This window comes from Haemaphysalis longicornis, unplaced genomic scaffold (genome assembly GCF_048455015.1).
Source record: "Haemaphysalis longicornis isolate Haplotype H1 unplaced genomic scaffold, Haemaphysalis longicornis Haplotype H1 scaffold_10, whole genome shotgun sequence".
NCBI lineage: Eukaryota > Metazoa > Arthropoda > Arachnida > Ixodida > Ixodidae > Haemaphysalis > Haemaphysalis longicornis.
Genome location: NW_027526204.1, coordinates 3,931,154 through 3,950,202, shown reverse-complemented (window position 1 = coordinate 3,950,202; position 19,049 = coordinate 3,931,154). Strand labels below are relative to the sequence as shown.

Below are 19,049 nucleotides of genomic sequence, written 5' to 3'. Positions count from 1 at the left end.
CTTCGGTATTAACTATTTGGTGTTGCAGCTGTAGCATAACATCCTGGGTCGACAAACCGGCCCTGAAACCCGCCATAGATGCGGGTAGAGCTGGTTGTCCTCCGTGTGGTCGTTTATTCTGTTCAGGACCATATGCTCTAGAAGTTTACCAAGGCACGACGTGAGGGAAATCGGCCTGAGATTGTCTACACTGAGAGGTTTCCTGATGCCTTCTTCCATTGCTTGGGTAGCGTCGCCGTGTCCCAGCATTTGTTAAAGTAGTGAGTTGGAGTTCACATTCTTCGTCCGCGAGGTTCCGCAGCATCTTGTTGGTAATGCCGTCCGGGCCAGGGGCTGAGTTTGGCTTGAGGCCTTGTAAGGCTGTCCTAAGTTTCTCCATGGTGAAGGGCTGGTCGAGTTTTGCATTCGGAGTGCCTGTGTAATCTCTATGCTCGACTACGGGATGTTCTGGCGTGTATTTAGCCCGCATCTCTCGGATGGTCTCCCCGATTGTGCGTATGGAGGAGTTTCTCCAGACACCGGCATTGCTCGGTCTTGCTTTTGGTGGGGTCTATGAGGTGCCTTAATAAGTTCCACGCCTTGGCCGTACTCATTTGGAGCTCAGTGCGCTCGCATAGCGCGTGCCAGTTTTGCAGCGCGAGCTTGTCAGCATACCCTTGTATTTCAAGGTTGAGCTTCGCTATACCTCTTTTATGCGGGCGGTTGTGTTTATTTCTCTCGAGCCGTTTTGGAAGGCTCTCTTTGGCCTCCCACATGTGTAGGAGTCTGGAGTCTGCCTGTTGGAGCCCTTCTTCCTCTGGAACGGTTGTAGTGCCACCAAATTTGTTGCTTGTGCAAACGTTTTATAATTCGTTAGAAAGCACGATACATGCTCTCACATGCACATATTCTGAGTAAAACATTTATTATCGCACGATTCATGTGAACAGGATTCGGTTTCGGTTTCTGGCGCCGATTCAAGCAGTGACGTCACAGTGTTGCGAGGAGTCTCTGCCACGTGTGTCTACCATGCGGCGCTGCGGTACGTTGCGACTTTACTGCGGCGTCTGCTCCTCCACATACGTGCTTCACCACGGAAGTAAACACGCCGACTCTTCACGTCAAGCCGCAAGAGCTCCGACGCGGATTCTTTGTCTGCATCCTCGGATGCAGACAAATGAAAACCATGGATATGCAAACCATGAAAATGCTAAAAAAAACGCTCGAAAAAAAAAAGTTACTCCCGCCGCGGATCGAACCCGCAACGTTGAGCGGGCGGGCGGAACGCGCGAGACCACACACCGCGATATAGCCGGTGTGCTAGATGGAGGCCCATCCTTGGAGTCGTACGTCGGTGTTTACTAGCTAGTTTACAGAATTCCTGGCTTGTAAACTCAAATTTTCAAAATCGCGCTTGCGCAGCAAGGTTCCGCGAAGCCCCCGCGACAGCTTATCGCCATCAACTCTGCTCTTCTGCGAAAGCGCTCGCAAAAATAAGTGTGCCCGGCTGCGACTGCGATTTTGCAATGGAGGGATAGTGCTTGCCGTACTTTGGTTTTACGTTTTACGTTAAAAACCTTTGCCGATACTGATCTCTTATTACCAAAATTACCCTACGTAACTGTTCTTCTGCACGAAACTGACCTTATATTTTATACAGGCGAGCCGATCGCACACGCATTCCTGGGTCGTCGCCGAAGAGCACGGCCGAAGCGTCGAACGCCAAAATACGGATCGCATTAGCGCTAGTGTTGAGTTGTATGGGCTTCATGGAACTTACTGAGTTTATTACCCTCCAGAAACTAACAAAATAGAGCAGCGTTCATTGCGGCACGAATGTTGTCGGGGCGCAGTTTTCGCTTCTCGGTCGATTCCCGACGACGCGTCGTGCGACCATGTCAGGCGACCGGTTTTGTTGGCGTCTTCGGTCGGCGAGTCAGTCACACTACGTCGACTTTCCATCGGCCGACGTGTTTGTGTCGCCGTCGGCGTAGTGTGACAACGCGGTCTGGCAATTCGGCAGTTGGCCGATGGTTTGGCGACTCGTCGGCGTCGCGTCGTCGTCGCCGTCGTATCGGCATAGTGTGTCGATACGACCAAGCGACCAAACAAACTGTGGTAACTGGAGTTCACGTTGACGTCGCTCGAGTCGCTAACGTTGTATGACGTCACAAACTTTGCTATGCTGGCAATTCATTGACGTCATGGTTAGTGGCGCTAGCGATGGGTCCCGATTTCCAGAAGAGCATTTAGGTAATTTTTAGAAGCGAATTAAAATATATATTAAGCGCTTGCTGTACCCAGCACTTCGTGTTGAGGGTCAATGCATGCAGAGGAAGCCTATAGCAGGCTTTTTACAGAGTTAAAATTTGGTGACACAACACCTTTAAGCCCAATCAATTTCGTTTTCGCGCTGGTATCTCGACTAATCTCGCACTCCTGTCCGTAACAGATTATATTAAAAAATCAATAGACTCCGGCTTGCTAGTAGGCTCAGTGTTTATAGATTTCACGAAGGCTTTCGACACAATTAATCATAATATTTTATTTCATAAACTTGATATGTATGGCATAAGGGGCCCTGCACTTTCTTTTTTGAGGAGCTATTTAATTAATAGGGAAGGCAAAGTTTACAATGGCGAACATTCTTCTGATACCAAAATTATAAATCAAGGGGTCCCTCAAGGGTCAATTATTGGCCCCATATTGTTTATAATTTATATTAATGACATCGTGGATCATCTTCAATCCGATCATTGTGTTCTTTACGCCGACGACACCACATTATCTTGTGCCCACAAATCGCCACCGCCCCTTGTTTCATTGCTAAATGGTGTTTTAACGAAAGCCATGGATTGGTGTCACAAGAATCACCTAATTATAAATCCCTCAAAAACTAAATTTATGTTCTTTAGATCGGAACAGAAGCGCGTCTCCTTTAAACCGGCGATAAATCTGGGTACCGACACTATTCATGTCTCTGACCATGGCATTTTTCTTGGCGTTCACCTTGATTCTCATCTCAAATTTCGCAATCACTTCAATTACTTAAGACGAAAAACTGCATATGGCATTAGAGCCCTCATCAAGGGTCGTCAGTTTTTTCCACGTCACGCGCTTCTATCTTTGTATTTTGCATTTATTCACAGTCATTTGACATATGGAATTGTTGCGTGGGGTAATACGTGTAATTCTCACATTTCATACGTCCAATATGTCCAGAACCAAGCCATCCGCATAATCACAAATAGCTCCTTCTATTCCAGCGCTAGCACACTTCTTGCTCAAAATAACGTGTTGTCAGTTCGCAAACTATTCCAATATAACATTATTACTTTATTGTTCAAACTGATGACTAATCAACTTCTTTTCCACTTTATTGAGTTAAGTTGTCTCACTAATACCAACCCAACCAGATTCGCTGCAAACTACAATTACTTGCTTCCTTCAGTTTCAACAAATTATGGCAAAATGACTTCGCATTTTTCCGCTATTTCAAGCTGGAATAGTCTGCCGGATGCAATTAAATCACTTTCTTCTTTATCGGCATTTAAAAAGCATCTTAAAGAATTTCTTTTGCAGTTTTGATTCGTTCACAGTAGTTGTACGAATGTGTAATTTTGCGTGTGTTTATCTTTTTTGTCGTTGTTGCATGGTTGTTTGTTCGCGGTTTTATTGAATATGTGTGTGTTTGTGGTTTTGTATTGCTACTGGGATACAATTCTTTTTTTCTTCAGTGTCAGCTGTATTTCAATTCACTTTGCTCGTTTTTTTTCCACTTTCTTTTAAACTTGCGCAATACTCGCCCTTTGAACTGCGTTAGTTTTTGTCCTCTCTTGGCATAAATTCTTTAGAGATTTCGCTTAAATGCACTGTTTCGTCTATTCGTTTTTCCTGCACATTCTGAATTGTTGTTTTGCTTTAAATTGTGATTTGACATACAATACAGTGTAGTGTGTCCAGTTTTTCCTATTTTCCTTTTTTTTCTTTTTTTTCTTCGTTCCAACCTTTTTTTATTTTTTCTTTTCTTCTCGTTCTTTTCTTTTAATTTAGTCTGTCTGGTAATGTTACGACATGAGTTCTTGGTTTGCATTGCTCTGTTGTTATTTTGGCTCTGTAAGTGTAACTCTGAGAGTTGTGATAATTAAATTGTCTTTAGCTGCTTTCATTGTATTTTTTCTATGTAATTATATATCGAGGGTCCCGGTGCAGTATGAACTATGGGACCCTCGTCTGGATATATCTTCACATGTAACCTTCCTCTTTTACAATAAACTTCTTCTTCTTCTTCTTCTTCTTCTTCTTCTTCTTCTTCTCATCGCATGTTGAATAGAATTTCCATGACGGCTCGGTAGCCGAAGCGCGGCTCGCCAAAACACTAGCGCCACATTGATTGATTGATTTGATTGATTGTAGGTTTTAACACGCCGACGCAACTCAGGTGATGAGGCGCGCCGTATGTGGAGGGCTCCGGATTAATTTTGACCACCTGGGGATCTTTAGCGTGCGCCGAAATCTCGTACACACGGGCGTGTTTGCTTCCCACCTCCATCAGAAAAGCGGCCGCCGCGGCCAGGAATCGAACCCGCGTCCTCGTGCTCAGCAGCACAACGCCTTAGCCACTGAGCCATGCATACATAGTACGAAGCTCTTCGGTTTGAGCCGGCCTGCTGTTAGGCGCAACGTTACGCTTTGAGCTGCACCATCGTCAGCCGGCACCCGCAGCCTGACGTACAGTGAGATTTGCGTTGCGTAGCTCATCGAAATGCTCTGTGTTGTAGCTGCACAACAAGTGCGATTGGCCAGGGCTTGAACTCTTTCGGTATTGTAGGGTCAAAATATTCTTGAACGCGTATTTTTTATTTTCTATCACAAATATCAAGCGCACGTCTATTTTTCATCAAACGTACTCTGCCTAACCAGTTGATGTATAGCCTCAAATATGCCTAGTGTCTTCTTTCTTTGCTCAACAATGTTGACAGGTATGAACTGTGTTACCAGATCCAGTGGTTAGGAAAGGTTTTTCTGATATAAACGTCTCGTTTCATGATTCCTGTTAGCTTTTGACCGGGCGGCTGAATCGAAGGACAGACCAGAAGTGTGCGGCTTAGGTAACCCGAGAGACGCCACCGTCTTTAAAAAGATGCGTTCAGCAGTTGCACTATAATGTTCTCCAGCTCTCTTTATCGTAAGGAGGGCTTAGGTGTCGTCGCTGCCTTTCGATAAACTTCTTGAGTGATCTGTTGATTGTACAGTGCCCTCCTGGGGGTACATCGGCCTGTACTGTAACAAACAAAGAACCCTTACCAGTGGCAGTGAAGCAGAAAACGAGAGTCGGAGACGTGCGGAAAATAACCTGTGAACAAAGTTTTATTTACAAGAATGATGATACAACAGGCAGAGCGAAGAAGCGCGACTTCGGGTGCCCGCACTAACACTAACAACGCGGGTGCTGGGAATAGTGCGAATGATGTCTCCCACTCAGTGCGGACGGACTGTTTGGCGGTGCCATTACGTGCTGGAGGGCACACCGCGTGTAGTGAAATATTGCCCCCAATCAAATGGGTCAGTGGGAGTCGGACGAAACCTTTTCTGCACTCGGAGTGCGTTTTCCAGTGACGCCGGATGTCATCTGTACAACAGCAGCATAAATATGCAGTGCAGAGTTCATGTCCTTCAGAATATGACCTGAATATGAAAGGTGTCATGTAGCACACCACGTGTGTCAAAGCACAGCAGATGCCACTTTACATTACGAATTTATTTTCATGTTTCATTCGGTTGTGTGTTCCTTACGATGGGTAGCCAGCTTTCCATTTTTTAAACGAAATTTTTTCGCCCACCTTCGGACTGTAATACCTCGCGCACTCACATACTTGGCACTTCTTTTTCCTGGCGGTTGTTGGAGCTGAACACGGTACTACTTCTTCGGTGGCGGTTCCGGCAGGGATCTCCGCAGGCCGTGTTTTCTCCTGTTTTCACGTACCAGTAAAGTTATCAAGCATTCACACTTATTCCGTTGATTGCATTTGGAGCACACAAACGTTCGACGAAATCTAACCGCCATTTGTTAAATAGGTGGCTGCACATTGTTCAACCGGTGCCGTTGGTCAAATATTTCAGAAAGAACTCCGCAGGCCGTGTTTTCTCCTGTTTTCTTTTTTTTGTGTGTGTATGTGTGTGGCCGTGCAAATATGCTCGTCCGGAGATTCGCTAGCGTGCAGGTGTGTCTCAGTCGTCTGGAGCTAACGATGAGAGTGGGTGGTTTTGATTAACTGTTTCACGCTGCGTCGCGTGCGGGTTTTTCGCGGGTGGCACGTATAGCTGGGTGAGGATGGCGCTGGCGGCGATGCGGGATGAAGGACGCAGCTGCGATGTTCTGGCGTTCGCGACGGTGCACTACGTTCACCTGCACGCGAGGGGCATCTTATGAGGTGTTCCGTTCTTCGTTACATCCCCGGCATGTTGCTAGTGAAACAAAGCAGGGGACATTTTTCGAAAGCGCAAGCGTTGTTCTGCGTTCTACCGAGACAATACTCACTTCTATACACTTTTTTTAGAAGTTATTAAACTCAGGATATGTAGAAGTTACCATGACTGTTTTGTAATTGGCAATAAAAAGTCGATTACTCGTAACTTATTTGTAATCCATACTTCGAAAATAACGCACCACACAAAGAAAACGCTCCGACACTCTGCGAGGGGTTGAATTCAACAACTGGAACAACCGACAGGGCAGTGAACAAACAAGCCGTTCTTGGGAGGAGAAAATCAATTATTATTATCCGCTGTTCTGACCACAGATGAACTTAAGAAATTTAGCATCAGCAATGCCCTTCGTAATGTGCGAAAATGAAAGATCGAACAATTATTTTCACACAAGCAATAAATTACGCGTAAATCACGCAACACTTGTTACGGGAGACTGACCAGGTGGTGGGAATTTAGATCGTGGAAGCGGCCATTCTACTTCTTCCAAACACTTTATATATATATATATATATATATATTAGAATTTGGCTCCTTCATTGAGGCTTTTCTTCTATCCATGTATTTTTCTAAACCAGAGCCCTGACCTTAACCCCACATTCGCACTGATGGCGTCTAGATCTCGCGTGGCGGCGTGTTTGCTCTCAAGACGATAACACGACAGTGCGTCACAAAGCGCGCCTAGAAAAGCACCGCAGAAGCTAAGGCCGCCAACAACGTCTTGCACGCGCAGGTGCTTCGTGCTGTCATTGTAAGCCCCCGCTGATCCGACCTGAGCTCCTAGCAACAGCGAATGACTGGGCTTGCGTGACACCTTACGCACTGAGCAGATCACGCCAGACACGTCAGCGTTAACACAAACATCACGCAGCAGCACTTTTGTTACAATGCGCTGCAGGAATTTCTCCCGCTTTGCGATGATGGGCCTTGGAACGGTGACCTTCTTTCGGCTCGTCTGCTGCGTCGAACGTGTGCCGCCACTCGGCGGGCGAAGAGGGGTGGCGACGCCCAGTCGAAGTGCACCCGCAGGAAGCGTCGCCGGAACATCGCAGCTGCGTTGCTCGAAGAACCTCCGCGCGAATGCCTCTTGGTGGGACGTGGAAATTGTTCGGCTATCACTTATCACTGCAGTTCCCGTGGCGCGGTCACACACGCTGCTCGAAGCCGCCCGCAGGTCCCCGCTTCTCTACGGTCAGTCTCTCGTTCTGTGCTAGGGGTCCTTCGTTACACTAAGTTGTCTTTCCAGAAGCTCAGGTCGATGTCCGGTATGCTGCCACAAGACACTCGTGGATTTCTGCACAGAGAAGGGATACCAGAGGTTACAACGACCAAGACACCGCCAGACCGTGCACGCCGTTTTGAATTGCAGCTCAAAAAAAAAAAAATAGTTCTCATTGAAAGGGACAAAACATAGCGTTATCAATATTTAAAGAGCCTCAGTTGGTAGCAACGTTAAGGAATGTATGTAAGTCGAACCTTAAGTGCACCTCGTTTACCAATGTTTAAAAGATAATGCCGTACAAGGCGTCCTTTAACATCGAAGAAATGGCGCTTCATTCTGCATAATGCATTCTGCATTCTGCACCGGTGACTGCCGCCAATCGAAGCGTTATATAGTTAAGGTACAAAGATTTTTCTTCAAAAACGCTCACAATGTGATGGCCAACACTCACGCGATGCTGTATATTTTTGGTATTTGAGCATGAACATCGTGTGATTGAGCTACATCCTGCTTCAGTGCGTGCTACATATGCTTTAGTGCGTGTAGCACTTTACGGACGGTTAGTAATATTTATGTATTTTTCAATGAATCCCGAAAGGCATGGCGGATTCAAAAAATAGTTGCAGCATTCATTTTTCTATTGAACCAAACTTAATTAATCGATTTGTAGTTTTATGTTACTATTCACGTTGGTATATTGTAAACGAAGCAATGGTCAGGCAAAGCTAGGCTACGTTTTTGAAAACTCATGAAGCTGGTTCATGGTTTGAAATGTGTGATGACCACACGTGCCCCCATATTAAAAGGACACTGAAGTGATTTGTAAACATTGCGGGATTACTAGCGCAAATTGTAGTCCGGAGTCCATAGGCCATGTTTCGACCACTCTGAGTGCGTTTACGCGAATTTATTTAGTAGAAAAATCAATTCGAAAATATTGTCCTCCTCTCTCCACCCTCGCCCATTTTCTGTGGCATTTTCGTGTGACGTCAGAAGCAGATGAGCTGGCAATTGGTTGCGCGACTGCATGGCTCGCCGAGTCGCTGGGTCGCTGGACCCAGCGGTCCAGCGACCCAGCGACCCAGCGGTCCGCCGGACTCGCTGGCTTTTAAAGCGCCATCATCGCTGATTGCGTCCCTCTTCTTTCTTGATCGGCTGCTGTTGAAAAGTCCTTGTCACCTAGAGTAGTACGTAGTTTAAACTAGAAGTTTCACTTCAAATTTCACTTCATACGACCATCGATTGGTGAACCAGCGAATGGCAGAGCCCCGTCACTGTCCCGGCACTTTCGTCAGCGCTGTAAACGTATTTAGCGTTGCAAAGCTTTCCCCCCTAATGCAAGTTGATCGCGAGAAGAGATCGGACTCGTCGGGAATTGGCTGGTGACCATGTCGCAAAACAATAGCGAGCATCGAGCTCATTTTGCTTCTATCAACACGGGATTTTACGGGACCCGCGCAGCTTTGTACTACCCGGAGGTACTGCCCGGAAGCCGCTTGTGCAGCGCCCCCTGGGCAGAGCAGGAGGCCTATATGCGGGAAAAGCGCATGGCATTTGAGCGTCTGCGGTGACGCGGAGGGCGTTCATCCAATGCGTAGGCTTCGGCTAGTCATTGCTATGATTCCAAGCCGTCGTGGGAGGCTTATCTTAGGCATTTTACAGCCGACAACAAGACAGAAGAACGATACGACGATTACTGAGATATCGAGAATGCCCGTCCAACGATAACTTCGGATGTCAAGCATGTTGTTTTACAGAACCGAAACCGAAACTTGTTTGAATGCTAACCTTGGACGTCGTCCAAGCAAGGTGCATCTCCTCCTGTCGTCACAGCCTTTAGTTAGTGCGGCCGCCACAGACCACGCATGGTAGTTTTTCTTCTTTCGCGCTTCATAAAATAATTACCGACTTATCAACCGGATAAACGATGAAAAGCGTGTTAATTTGAGCCTGTCTATGCAGTGCAAGCAAAACCGGGAGCTTTACAAATTCGCTTCAGTGTCCCGGTAGTTGGTGCGGCCGCCACGGACCGCGCATGGTATTTTTTCTTCTTTCCCGCTTTATAAAATAATTACCGACTTATCAACCAGATAAACGATGAAAAGTGTGGTAATTTGAGCCAGTCTACGCAGTGCAAGCAAAACCGGGAGCTTGACAAATTCACTTCAGTGTCCCTTTAAGTGCCCTATCTCCAAGAATAGCACTGGCAAACCTACAGTGAAAAACAAAATGTGGTTTTTAATCTGTGTAGCTCTAAAGGCATACGTAGGTCTGAATGCAGATCATGAAATACGGCTAAATCCATCGAAAGAAATTGGGACCGTCAGCTCAAGTCTGAGTAAAATCTAATCTTCACGGTACTGCAAAACTACTCAAAATTAGTCTTGGAGAACCACTTGTTCTAGTTTATAAAAAGCTTACACGTCAACACGTGTTATGCTGCAGAGTGAGCGTTCGTATTACTCACAGGAACGGGTCGTAGACGTCCAGCACTTTCCTGGTGATGAACCGCGTCGTGTCCGAGTTCTCGCAGATAATCTTTGCCAGCGACGCCTTGCGTATCTGGGCCAGCTGGTCGGGCGTGAAGCGCACTACGGGGTCGCCGTTCTCGTGCCAGAAGCGGTCGCAGCGCCGCAGCCGCTGGAACTGGAAGCCCAGCAGACAGCTGAACGTTGGGCCCACTACTGCGCCGGCGAGCGGGAACTCGGACAGACCGCCCGTGAACACGTCCACGTCTTCCACGTCGCGGTACACGCCCGCTATGCTGCGCAGCGCCGTCTGCGGGATGTGGCCTTCCAGGTCGGACCACGTCCTGGCCCGGGTCAGCCCGCAGAAGGCCCGGTAGTCGTTGTACGTCCTCAGCCCGTGGTCCCGACCCCGCTGCAGGTTTATGGCCACCAAGTCGAGGCCCGAGAAGGGCACCTTCTTGGCCTCGAAGAGGTGCTTGGTCACCATGTCGGTCACGTGGTTGTCGAAGTTCTCCATGGGCGTCGACAGGAGTCCCCGCAACAGCTGGTCGAGCCTGTCCCTGCGGTACAGGGTCTGGCTGTTGAAGAAGGCGTCAGTGAGCTTGAGGCCCCCCAGCTCGTCGTACGCGGGGCCCACCAGCTTCAGCACGGGCGGCAGCAGGGTGTGGCCGAAGCGGAAGGCGGCCGTCGCGAACTCGTTGAAGGAGCCCACGTCGCAGTTGGCGTCGTACCCGTTGTAGTAGCCTTCGTCGAGCAGGTGCAGGCCCCAGTGGCTCACCGACTCCCAGCCCAGCGTGCGCGGTATAAACTCCGTGTACACGATGCGCTGGTACCTGGCGCCCACGATCCGCCTGGCTTCCTGGAAGAGCCGCTCGTCGTCCCAGTGCGGGTTGACGCTCTGCAGGGAGCGGGCGATGCGGTTGTGCTCGCGCGACATGATGGTGTGCATCGAGGTCAGTCCCGGCTGCTCGCTGACGCGCGTGTCTCCGGCGATGAAGCAGCGGCCGTTGGAAGAGATGCAGTCGGCCGCGCCGTCCACTTCGGACAAGAGGGGCTTGAACTGCGCTCCCGCCGGGTGGGCGCTCATGTTGAGCTGACCTCCGCGGAAGATGCGAAGCTCCTCCCGGGCGCAGTCGTCCGAACCGTAGACGGTCGACAAGTCCATGTAGGGAGTGACCTGGTTGATCTGCTCCCGGCTTCCGAGTGTTCTCTGGCCCGACATGGAGCGCGTGAAGGGCAGGCACTGAGGAATGTTGGGGTTCTTGCGGCTGACGCTGGGGAAGTGCGGGTCGTTGGCCGGTATGGGGATGGGGAAGCACTCCTTGTTGATTCGGCGGGGAGAGTCGCACGCACGGCAGCGTAGCGTCGCGCCGTCGGGACCTTCACTGAGCGGCGTGTGGGCGATGTCGTGGTCGACGAACTGGCCCAGCTGCATGAGCATCATGGTGTACCTCTGGTGGGGGTGGCTCAAGTCGCCGTGGACGGTGAACGAGACCAGCCGGGGACTGGGCAACGGCGCGCCGGTGACGCTGCGGGAACGCGGCGCGGACACGCCGTCTTCGTAGAGACCCGGGAGCACTCTTCTGAAGCTGTGCCCCACCTTGCCTAGGTTGGGTCTTCTGAGGTTGTTGCAGCGCCCCGAGAGCGTGCGGAACGGCGAGCGGGGGTTGCAGGCTCCCAAGGGCTCTTCCTCGCAGGCGGCGGGCTCCTCGAACTCGGTCGCAAACTTGGACAGGTCAACCTGCCTTAGTGCTGGTATGACGTCCTGCCCCTTGTCTCTCTTCCGCATGGCCTTGAGCAGACGCCTGGTGGCCAGCTCGAGCGCCTCGGATTGGTTGTGGATGCTCCTGGAGCCCGACGAGGCTCTCATGAAGCCTCCTCGGTTCCTCCCGAACGGGCCGTTCTGGGACGCCGCGAGGTCGGCCAGGGCGTCCTGCAGCACCGAGTCCGGCACGTTGAGCAGCCTGGCTCCTTCCTGCCACGCGTCCAGATCCATGCTGGTCAGAAGCCTGTCCTCGCAGGACATGAGGTTGTTGAGCCACGGGTCCGGAACCCTCATGGTCCTCGGCTGCACGACGCCCCCGCCTGTCCTAAGGAAGACGTTGTCGCAGAGCACCCGCGCCAAGCTGCTCTTTCGAATCTCGCGCAGCTGGTCCTCTGTGAAGGAGGACGGCTGGCTGGGGTTCTCGAACCAGAACCTGTCCGACACCCTGAGGTGGCGGAACTGGTGCGCGTAGATGCAGGCCAGCGTGGGGCCCACGAGGCCGCCCTCGACGGGGGTCTCGGCCAGCGCGGCCGGCAGCAGGTCCACGTCATGCACCGTGGCGTACAGCTGGCTCAGCCGGAACGCGGCGTCCGAGCTCATCACGCGGGACAGGCCGTCGAAGTCGTCGATGGCCCGCAGGCCGCAGAACTGGCGCCACCGGGTGTAGCCCGCCAGCCCGTGGTCGCGGGCCTGCTGGATGGCCACGGACGCCAGGTCGATGCCCGACTCTGCGGCGGCGGCGCACAAGAGAGTTTGGGTCAAAGCTGTACCTATGTCTTATTTATCATGTGCTGCGAACTAAAATGTAAGAAAAGCATGTCAATAACCATAAAATTTTGCGCGCTTTCACAGGGCAGAGTACACACACTGCAACACAACCCAAAATCAGTGCACCACACTCTCAGGCACATAACACGTTGTTAAATGAAAGAAGTATTGTGAAAGTCAGGAAACAAAGCGCGTTGGAATGGAAAGGAGAGTTGAGTTTCGGAGCACGAAATTCCGCTCTTTTATTGATTTCGGGAAAAAAGAGTGTTTGTAAATATTAGTTCTTGCGAGATTGGCTTGATGCTGCAGCTGTGTTTGTGACGGGAAGGCCTGGACGAATCTTTTACTATGTAATCATCCTGCTTTATTTCTAGTTTAGAAAAGTATATTAAACAGAGTAAGTTAAGTCGAGCATGCAGCTCGTCGTCTGTCCTGAAGAGGTTCAAGAAGTTGCCAACTGCAACATCGTCGAAGGGGAATCGCGAAGTCTACACCTAGTGTAAATAAAACGGACTGCCAGACGCTAAATTTTTTCAATCTTTTGTGTATTGCTTTTTGTGTGAGGGTCCCATACTACGGAGGCATACTGCAAGGACAGTCTTACCGTTGTTTTGTATGCTTTAAGCTTTTAGGAACTGGGGGCATTAGCTAACTGATGCCATAGAAACCCTAGTTTTTTTTACGTTCGGAAGAGCATGCGTTTATTATATGGGTTGTCCAGTTGAAACTCGAGGCTATTTGAAGCTCGTGCGAGGTATGGGTTTTGGGAAAGAGAAGCCAGGGGCGGCATAAGACTGTCGTCCTTCGGCAATGGTTGCGGAAAAGGGAGCAGACACGCGGCAGTTTTAAAGACGATAGTCTTTCTTCGGCTACCTAAGCCCAGAAATTTTGGTCTGTCTGTCTGTCTGTCTGTCCGTATGTCTGTCTGTAACTCGATTCAGCCACCCGGGCAAAGTAAAATGCTTACTGCGCAATAGTTTTATATACTTTAGACAAATGTAAACGTCTAAGCCCGGTTTATATGTTCATACTTGTCAACTTTGTTGAACAATTACGAACAAGACATTACGAAATAAGACAGGAAATTAGTACACAATGGATATTTACAGTGTTCCTTTATTAAAAAATTCATGGATGCTTGCTTTTTCGATAGCGAATGATATTCTACATCTACTGCAGAAAACCGCCGCCTGCTGTTCTGTTCTGTTGCCCGCGCCACCTCCTGGCGGAATATGAGAAATCACGCGGCAGAAGCAAAGAAAGGTTCCACTAGCTAGGTTTCACGTTCTTCTTGGAACGCACGTGGAGCATGGCAACGCGGTTCTGTAAACGTTGAATTCGGCCGCCTCGATTCACGCGCGTCTCCGTCGTACTGCAGCGCTGGCATCGAGGAACCCCGCCTGTCGCAGTGGAACGCGGTAAAAATCGCCTTGAGAAAACCTTGTTTACGTTGGGATGAGCGCGACGGTACTGGAACAGCATGAGAGGTTAGCGGGAAATCAAAGGGGGGCATTTCCTTGGCAAATGTGTACAATTGCATTTTGACGACATTTGCAACGAAAGGAGCAGATACGCGATCAATTTTTTTATACTTTAAATCGATTCCTGACTCTTTCTTGCCTTATTTATTTATTTATTTATTTATTTATTTATTTATTTATTTATTTATTTATTTATTTATTTAATTATTTATTTATTGAATACTGCAGGCCAAAAAGGCCCAAGCATGAGTGGCACAAACACAACCTCACGATGAGTACATGAGTGACACAACTTCACTAACATCTGCGTAAGAGGATAGCGAGTAGATGAGAAACATCAAAACAAATAAAGCAAGCAATGTTCGGAGGGGAGGGGGGGGTCAGGATTCACAGAATTAAACATTTGTTTCATCAAGAACTAAGGTTTGGAGGTAATCAGAAGGCAAGTTGTTCCATACTGTGACAGTTCTCGGAAAAAAAGGAAAACTTAAATAAATCTGTTCGCGCAAAATACGGAGTTTAAGACAGGACATGAGAATGGCGAGTTTGCCTGGTCGAAACTGGGGTTACGTAATGTGATGGGTCTATCCCAAGTTTGTTGTTAATTAGTGAGTCCAATAGTCTTATACGGAGAAGCTGGCGCCGTGATTGTAGTGTCTGGAATTCATAGTAACTGATGTACCACGACCATACTTCGAGTACATAAAACGCACTTCTCGCCTTGGAATCTTTTGGAGAGAATATATGTTAGACTTAGTATGCGGATCCCAAACAATACAAGCGTATTCTAGCTTTGGACGTATTGAAGTGTTATATGCTAATAGTTCCACTTGCGAGGGGGCGTCTCTGAATTTGTGCCTTAGAAGACACAGTTTACAGAAAGCCGATGACGAAACATCGGCAATGTGTGCATTCCAAGACAACGCATTCGTTGTCGTTAAACCTAGGTAACTTCCTTTGAGGGCTGGCTACAGGAGGAATAGGAAAACTGAAGGGGATTTTTCTTGTTAGAAATTCGAAGGAAAACAGATTTGTCGAAACTGAGCACCATGCCCCATCTGTCACACCACAAAAGAATATTGCTAAGGGCAGTGTTCAGAGCGATTTGGTCATCTGGCGAGTGTGCATCAGTGAAAATGATACAGTCGTCTGCAAAGAGGCTTATTTTAACCGGATCAGTAATAGCACTAACAATATCATTGCAATAAATTAAAAACAGCTGCGGTTCCAGAGCCCTGCGGTACGCCGGTATCTACTGGGAGATGAGGTGATGTCTGTCCACAGACGTCGACATACTGTTTCCGGCTGTTCAGGTAAGCATACACCCAGGGCAGTAGGTAGTTTAGAAGCCATATAGTCAGTAATTTCTCGATAAGCTTGTTATGGGGAACACGGTCGAAGGCTTCACTGAAATCTAAAAACAGTACATAGGGTCGTTCGTAGTCTCGTAGATTCGTCTCGTAGTTTCGTAGTCTCGTAATTTCGTAGTCGTTCCCCTACTTTTCTCTTCCGTCGCTTTCTATTGTATCCGGGGGGAACAGGGGAATTCTGTGCACGGGCCCATGTATTGGGTTTCGCGCTTTTTGTGCGTCTCGTCTTGATTGATCACGTCCAAGTGCAGTGCGGAGCAACCAGACCAACTACGATCCTCCTCACTAGCCGCCATTGATTTGGGTCACCGCAAACATTATACAGGGAAATCCTGTCTTCCCCTACTTAGAGTTGGCGACATATAAACCACAATCCCGGGCCATCTCCACTAATGTGAAACTTGGGGACGGGCGATGCGTGCAGTGTGCAAGTGTATTCTTGGCGCTTTAAAGTTTTTGCCAACGGAGAAGAAAGCGTTGGGAGGTAGAGGTATACAGTTTTGCTGTAAACGTCTCTCGTCTTTGAAGCACGAAGCTCTCTAGCGCGAGGCGTATTTCCCGGTGTTTTAGTATCGGGACTACATGCGACGACGATTACGATTACGACGACGACGACAGGAGACGCCAGCAACCCCAGTTCCCAAGGGGTTTCGCCCCTAAAGTGGCCAGGGAGCGAGTGAAGATGCAAAGAACGGCCCTTGTGCACCGGCGCGTCCGTTTCCAGAGAACGGGAGCGAGCCGCCCCGCAATGTGCCCGAGAGTGCCTGCCGAGGGCTCGTGCGGCTGCAGGCGTCATCCTAGCGCGCGGGCGTACCTCTTTGTCTCCGGGGGAACTGCGGCACATCTCACGGCGTTTACACGACGGAATTTTCTGTTTTCTCAACGTCTCAGAGAGAAACCTGCATGGAGAAAAGCCGAGGCTACTCCAATCGCACTGACGAAATATCCAGGGGGGGCGGCAGCGAAATTATTTCCAAACCTGCCTCCCCCCGACGTGGAGGACGCTCGAGACTCGTTGGCCCAGCCTATTCCGCTGGTACAGTGAAAGGGTGCACGTAGCCACATTGCGTCAGACAGCGCGGAAACTGAGACGAGCTGCGCTGGCATTTGTGCGCCCGGCGGCGGCGGCGCTGACCCGTATGCGTGCATAGACGCCGAGCGCCACCTTAGCGCGGCGCTGCCAGCCCCCCGCCAATGGGTCGCATCAGCGGTGATGGATGATGCGCGCGGCCGGGAGCACGCCGCCTGCTGGATGGGCGACGTAGAGTGGCGGTTGTCAGAAAAGCGAGATTGGCTGCTTTGTGGTCCTCGCAGGACATCCACTGACTGGTGTGGCTATGCACAGTGACGCCAAATCGCAGTACTGGGTCCAGCCGGGACGCTGTCGGCTGCGAATGGTCGTTATATCGCACGCAACCCGAATTCGCCGGTGGCTGACTCGCGTGCAGTTCTTTCAGTGGATTGGCACGTGTCAGCCGGTTACGCTTCGTCCGTTAAATCATATTCGCAATATTAAATGTCACATGCGAGTAACGAGGCATTGTCTATAGATAAGTCCGGGGAGGACACTCGTCCTATCGGTTGTCCAGTTTCACGCGTCGCCTGGTTTCTGCTGCGCCCTGTCGAAGGCCTTCCGAGGGCTCACTCGGATCGGCGATAAAAACTGAGTGCGCTGCTGGAAAACATCGCCAGGGCGTAGTTGATTCGGCCGGGTAAACAAGACGCGCTGCCATCGTCGGCGTGCCTCGCTGCAGCTGGGCGGTAGCTGCCGCTTCCGAGTACAACCCAGCGGGGTTCGCCGTCTCCAGCGCCTTATTGCCCCTAAATGAAGCGACTGACAATTTTACGCCTGAACGTTGACGCCCGATGCTTTAGATCTGCCGTCACGCATGTATAAAAGCTGAGCCCTGCTTACGGAGACAAAAGAAGGCCAGCGATTATGAGCACTTCTGCACTGCTGCATTGTGTGAGCGCCTTTTGCTTCGCTTTCGTTCCTTCGCCTTTTGACGTGAGTTACTGCGGCGGGAAAACTGGCCGTAACTTGCGTCCGAGCTCTCCCCCGCGTGCACCGATTCTACGCGCGTTCCCTGTCACGGACGCGCTTCAGGGCAGTTCTCGTTACATTCTGGCGTGGTCAGTGGCAGGCTAGTGGTTAGCGGAGTTGGCTGCTGCTCTGGCGACCCGGGTTCAAGTCCAATACGACCACAGATGTATTTTCATTTACTTTCCGTATACAGTTGGGTCCACTAATAACGATACCATTTATAACAATATATCGGATATAACGGGGAACAGCTATGGCGCCGTCCGCTTTTATATGCTTTCCATGGGAAAATAAACCGCTTATTACAATGCTTCAGTGCCACGATATCGGATATAACAATTGAATCGGGTTACAGCAAGCACCGAAAATGCGAGCTGCCGCCAGCTCTACACGCCAACCACGCCGACGCCATGCGCCGTGATGCGCCTCGCATCCCGTCCACCCCTCAGAAAACGAGTCAACTGCGCCGCTTAGGAGGAAGCGAGGGGAGGAGGGGAACAGTTATCATTCCAAACACCCACCTCGATGCTGCCCCTTTGGCCCCGTCCCCGTGCCTGCTGCTTTGAATTTGACTGGGTGCCTCTTCAACTACGTCCGTTTTTCGGCGGATCAGACGTCAGGGCCGATGTTTTGGAAAAGTCTGAGTGCCTCACTGAAGAGGCGATCGTAGCGCGGATACGTGCTGCGGACAGCGGTGGCAGTGACAACTCTGACGACGCGGTTGCACAGCCTACTCGGGTAGCACCTTCGCAGGAGGCCCAACGCATGATAGCCTCTCAGGGACTTCGTTTCCACCAAGGACCCTTCGCTCATACAGGTGAGGCACATATAGATGCTTTTGAAAAAGATGTGCGCCAGCTTCATGTGCAGCAAACAAAGCTGACCGAGTATGGCATCTTTTTCACAAATAGGTAGCAGTACTACCTTGCTTGCCTGCAAATAAAATGCTTTGAGCTCTACTCCGTCTTTTTATTTAGCAACCCGCATATAAGAATCATCGGTTATAACGATGGGATTTCCTTGGCACTTGGATATTGTTATAAGTGGACTAGACTGTACAGAGGCTGCCATTTTGTACAATGCGGTGACGACTACGACAAGGCTCATCTTTCGCGTTTGATGAGGCGCCTAAGGCTTTTTTTAGCCTTAAGAATTAGTACTGACGGCAGAAATAAAAGTACCCCCCCCCCCACCCAAAAAAAGAAAAAAATAAAAGGCAAAAGAAAACGGGTTCGCTTCGTAGAACAACCCGTGTAGTTTATGTCCCCGGCCGGACAAAACACCTCTCCTACGCCATATAATTGTGCGCCACAATTTTTTAAAACTCGTCTCTCCGTCGAGATATGTATCTGGCTTACCCTTGCTTCTTGTCTCGTTTCTCGGTAGCGGGGCCATCTATTATCAGGTCTCCGCAATGCTTGCCCACCAAACTCCACATCCTTGTCTCATTTTGATCTATAGGA

At 49.7% G+C, this 19,049-nt stretch overlaps 2 protein-coding genes across 3 annotated transcripts in view; one reads left to right on the top strand and one right to left on the bottom strand.

Moving 5' to 3' along the window:
• Positions 1–19,049, top strand: part of LOC144158132 (major facilitator superfamily domain-containing protein 4A-like) — a 692,369-nt gene that overhangs the window by 161,608 nt on the left and 511,712 nt on the right. The gene's annotated exons all lie outside the window — the stretch shown is intronic.
• Positions 5,323–19,049, bottom strand: part of LOC144158129 (heme peroxidase 2) — a 150,532-nt gene continuing 136,805 nt past the window's right edge. For both annotated transcript variants that reach the window (XM_077688784.1, XM_077688785.1), the window contains 2 exons: positions 10,158–12,651; positions 5,323–7,762 (listed from right to left, as the gene is read on the bottom strand). In XM_077688784.1, the coding sequence (XP_077544910.1) occupies positions 7,693–7,762; positions 10,158–12,651 (2,564 nt within the window). In that variant the 3' untranslated portion in view covers positions 5,323–7,692. The remainder of the gene's footprint in view (positions 7,763–10,157; positions 12,652–19,049) is intronic.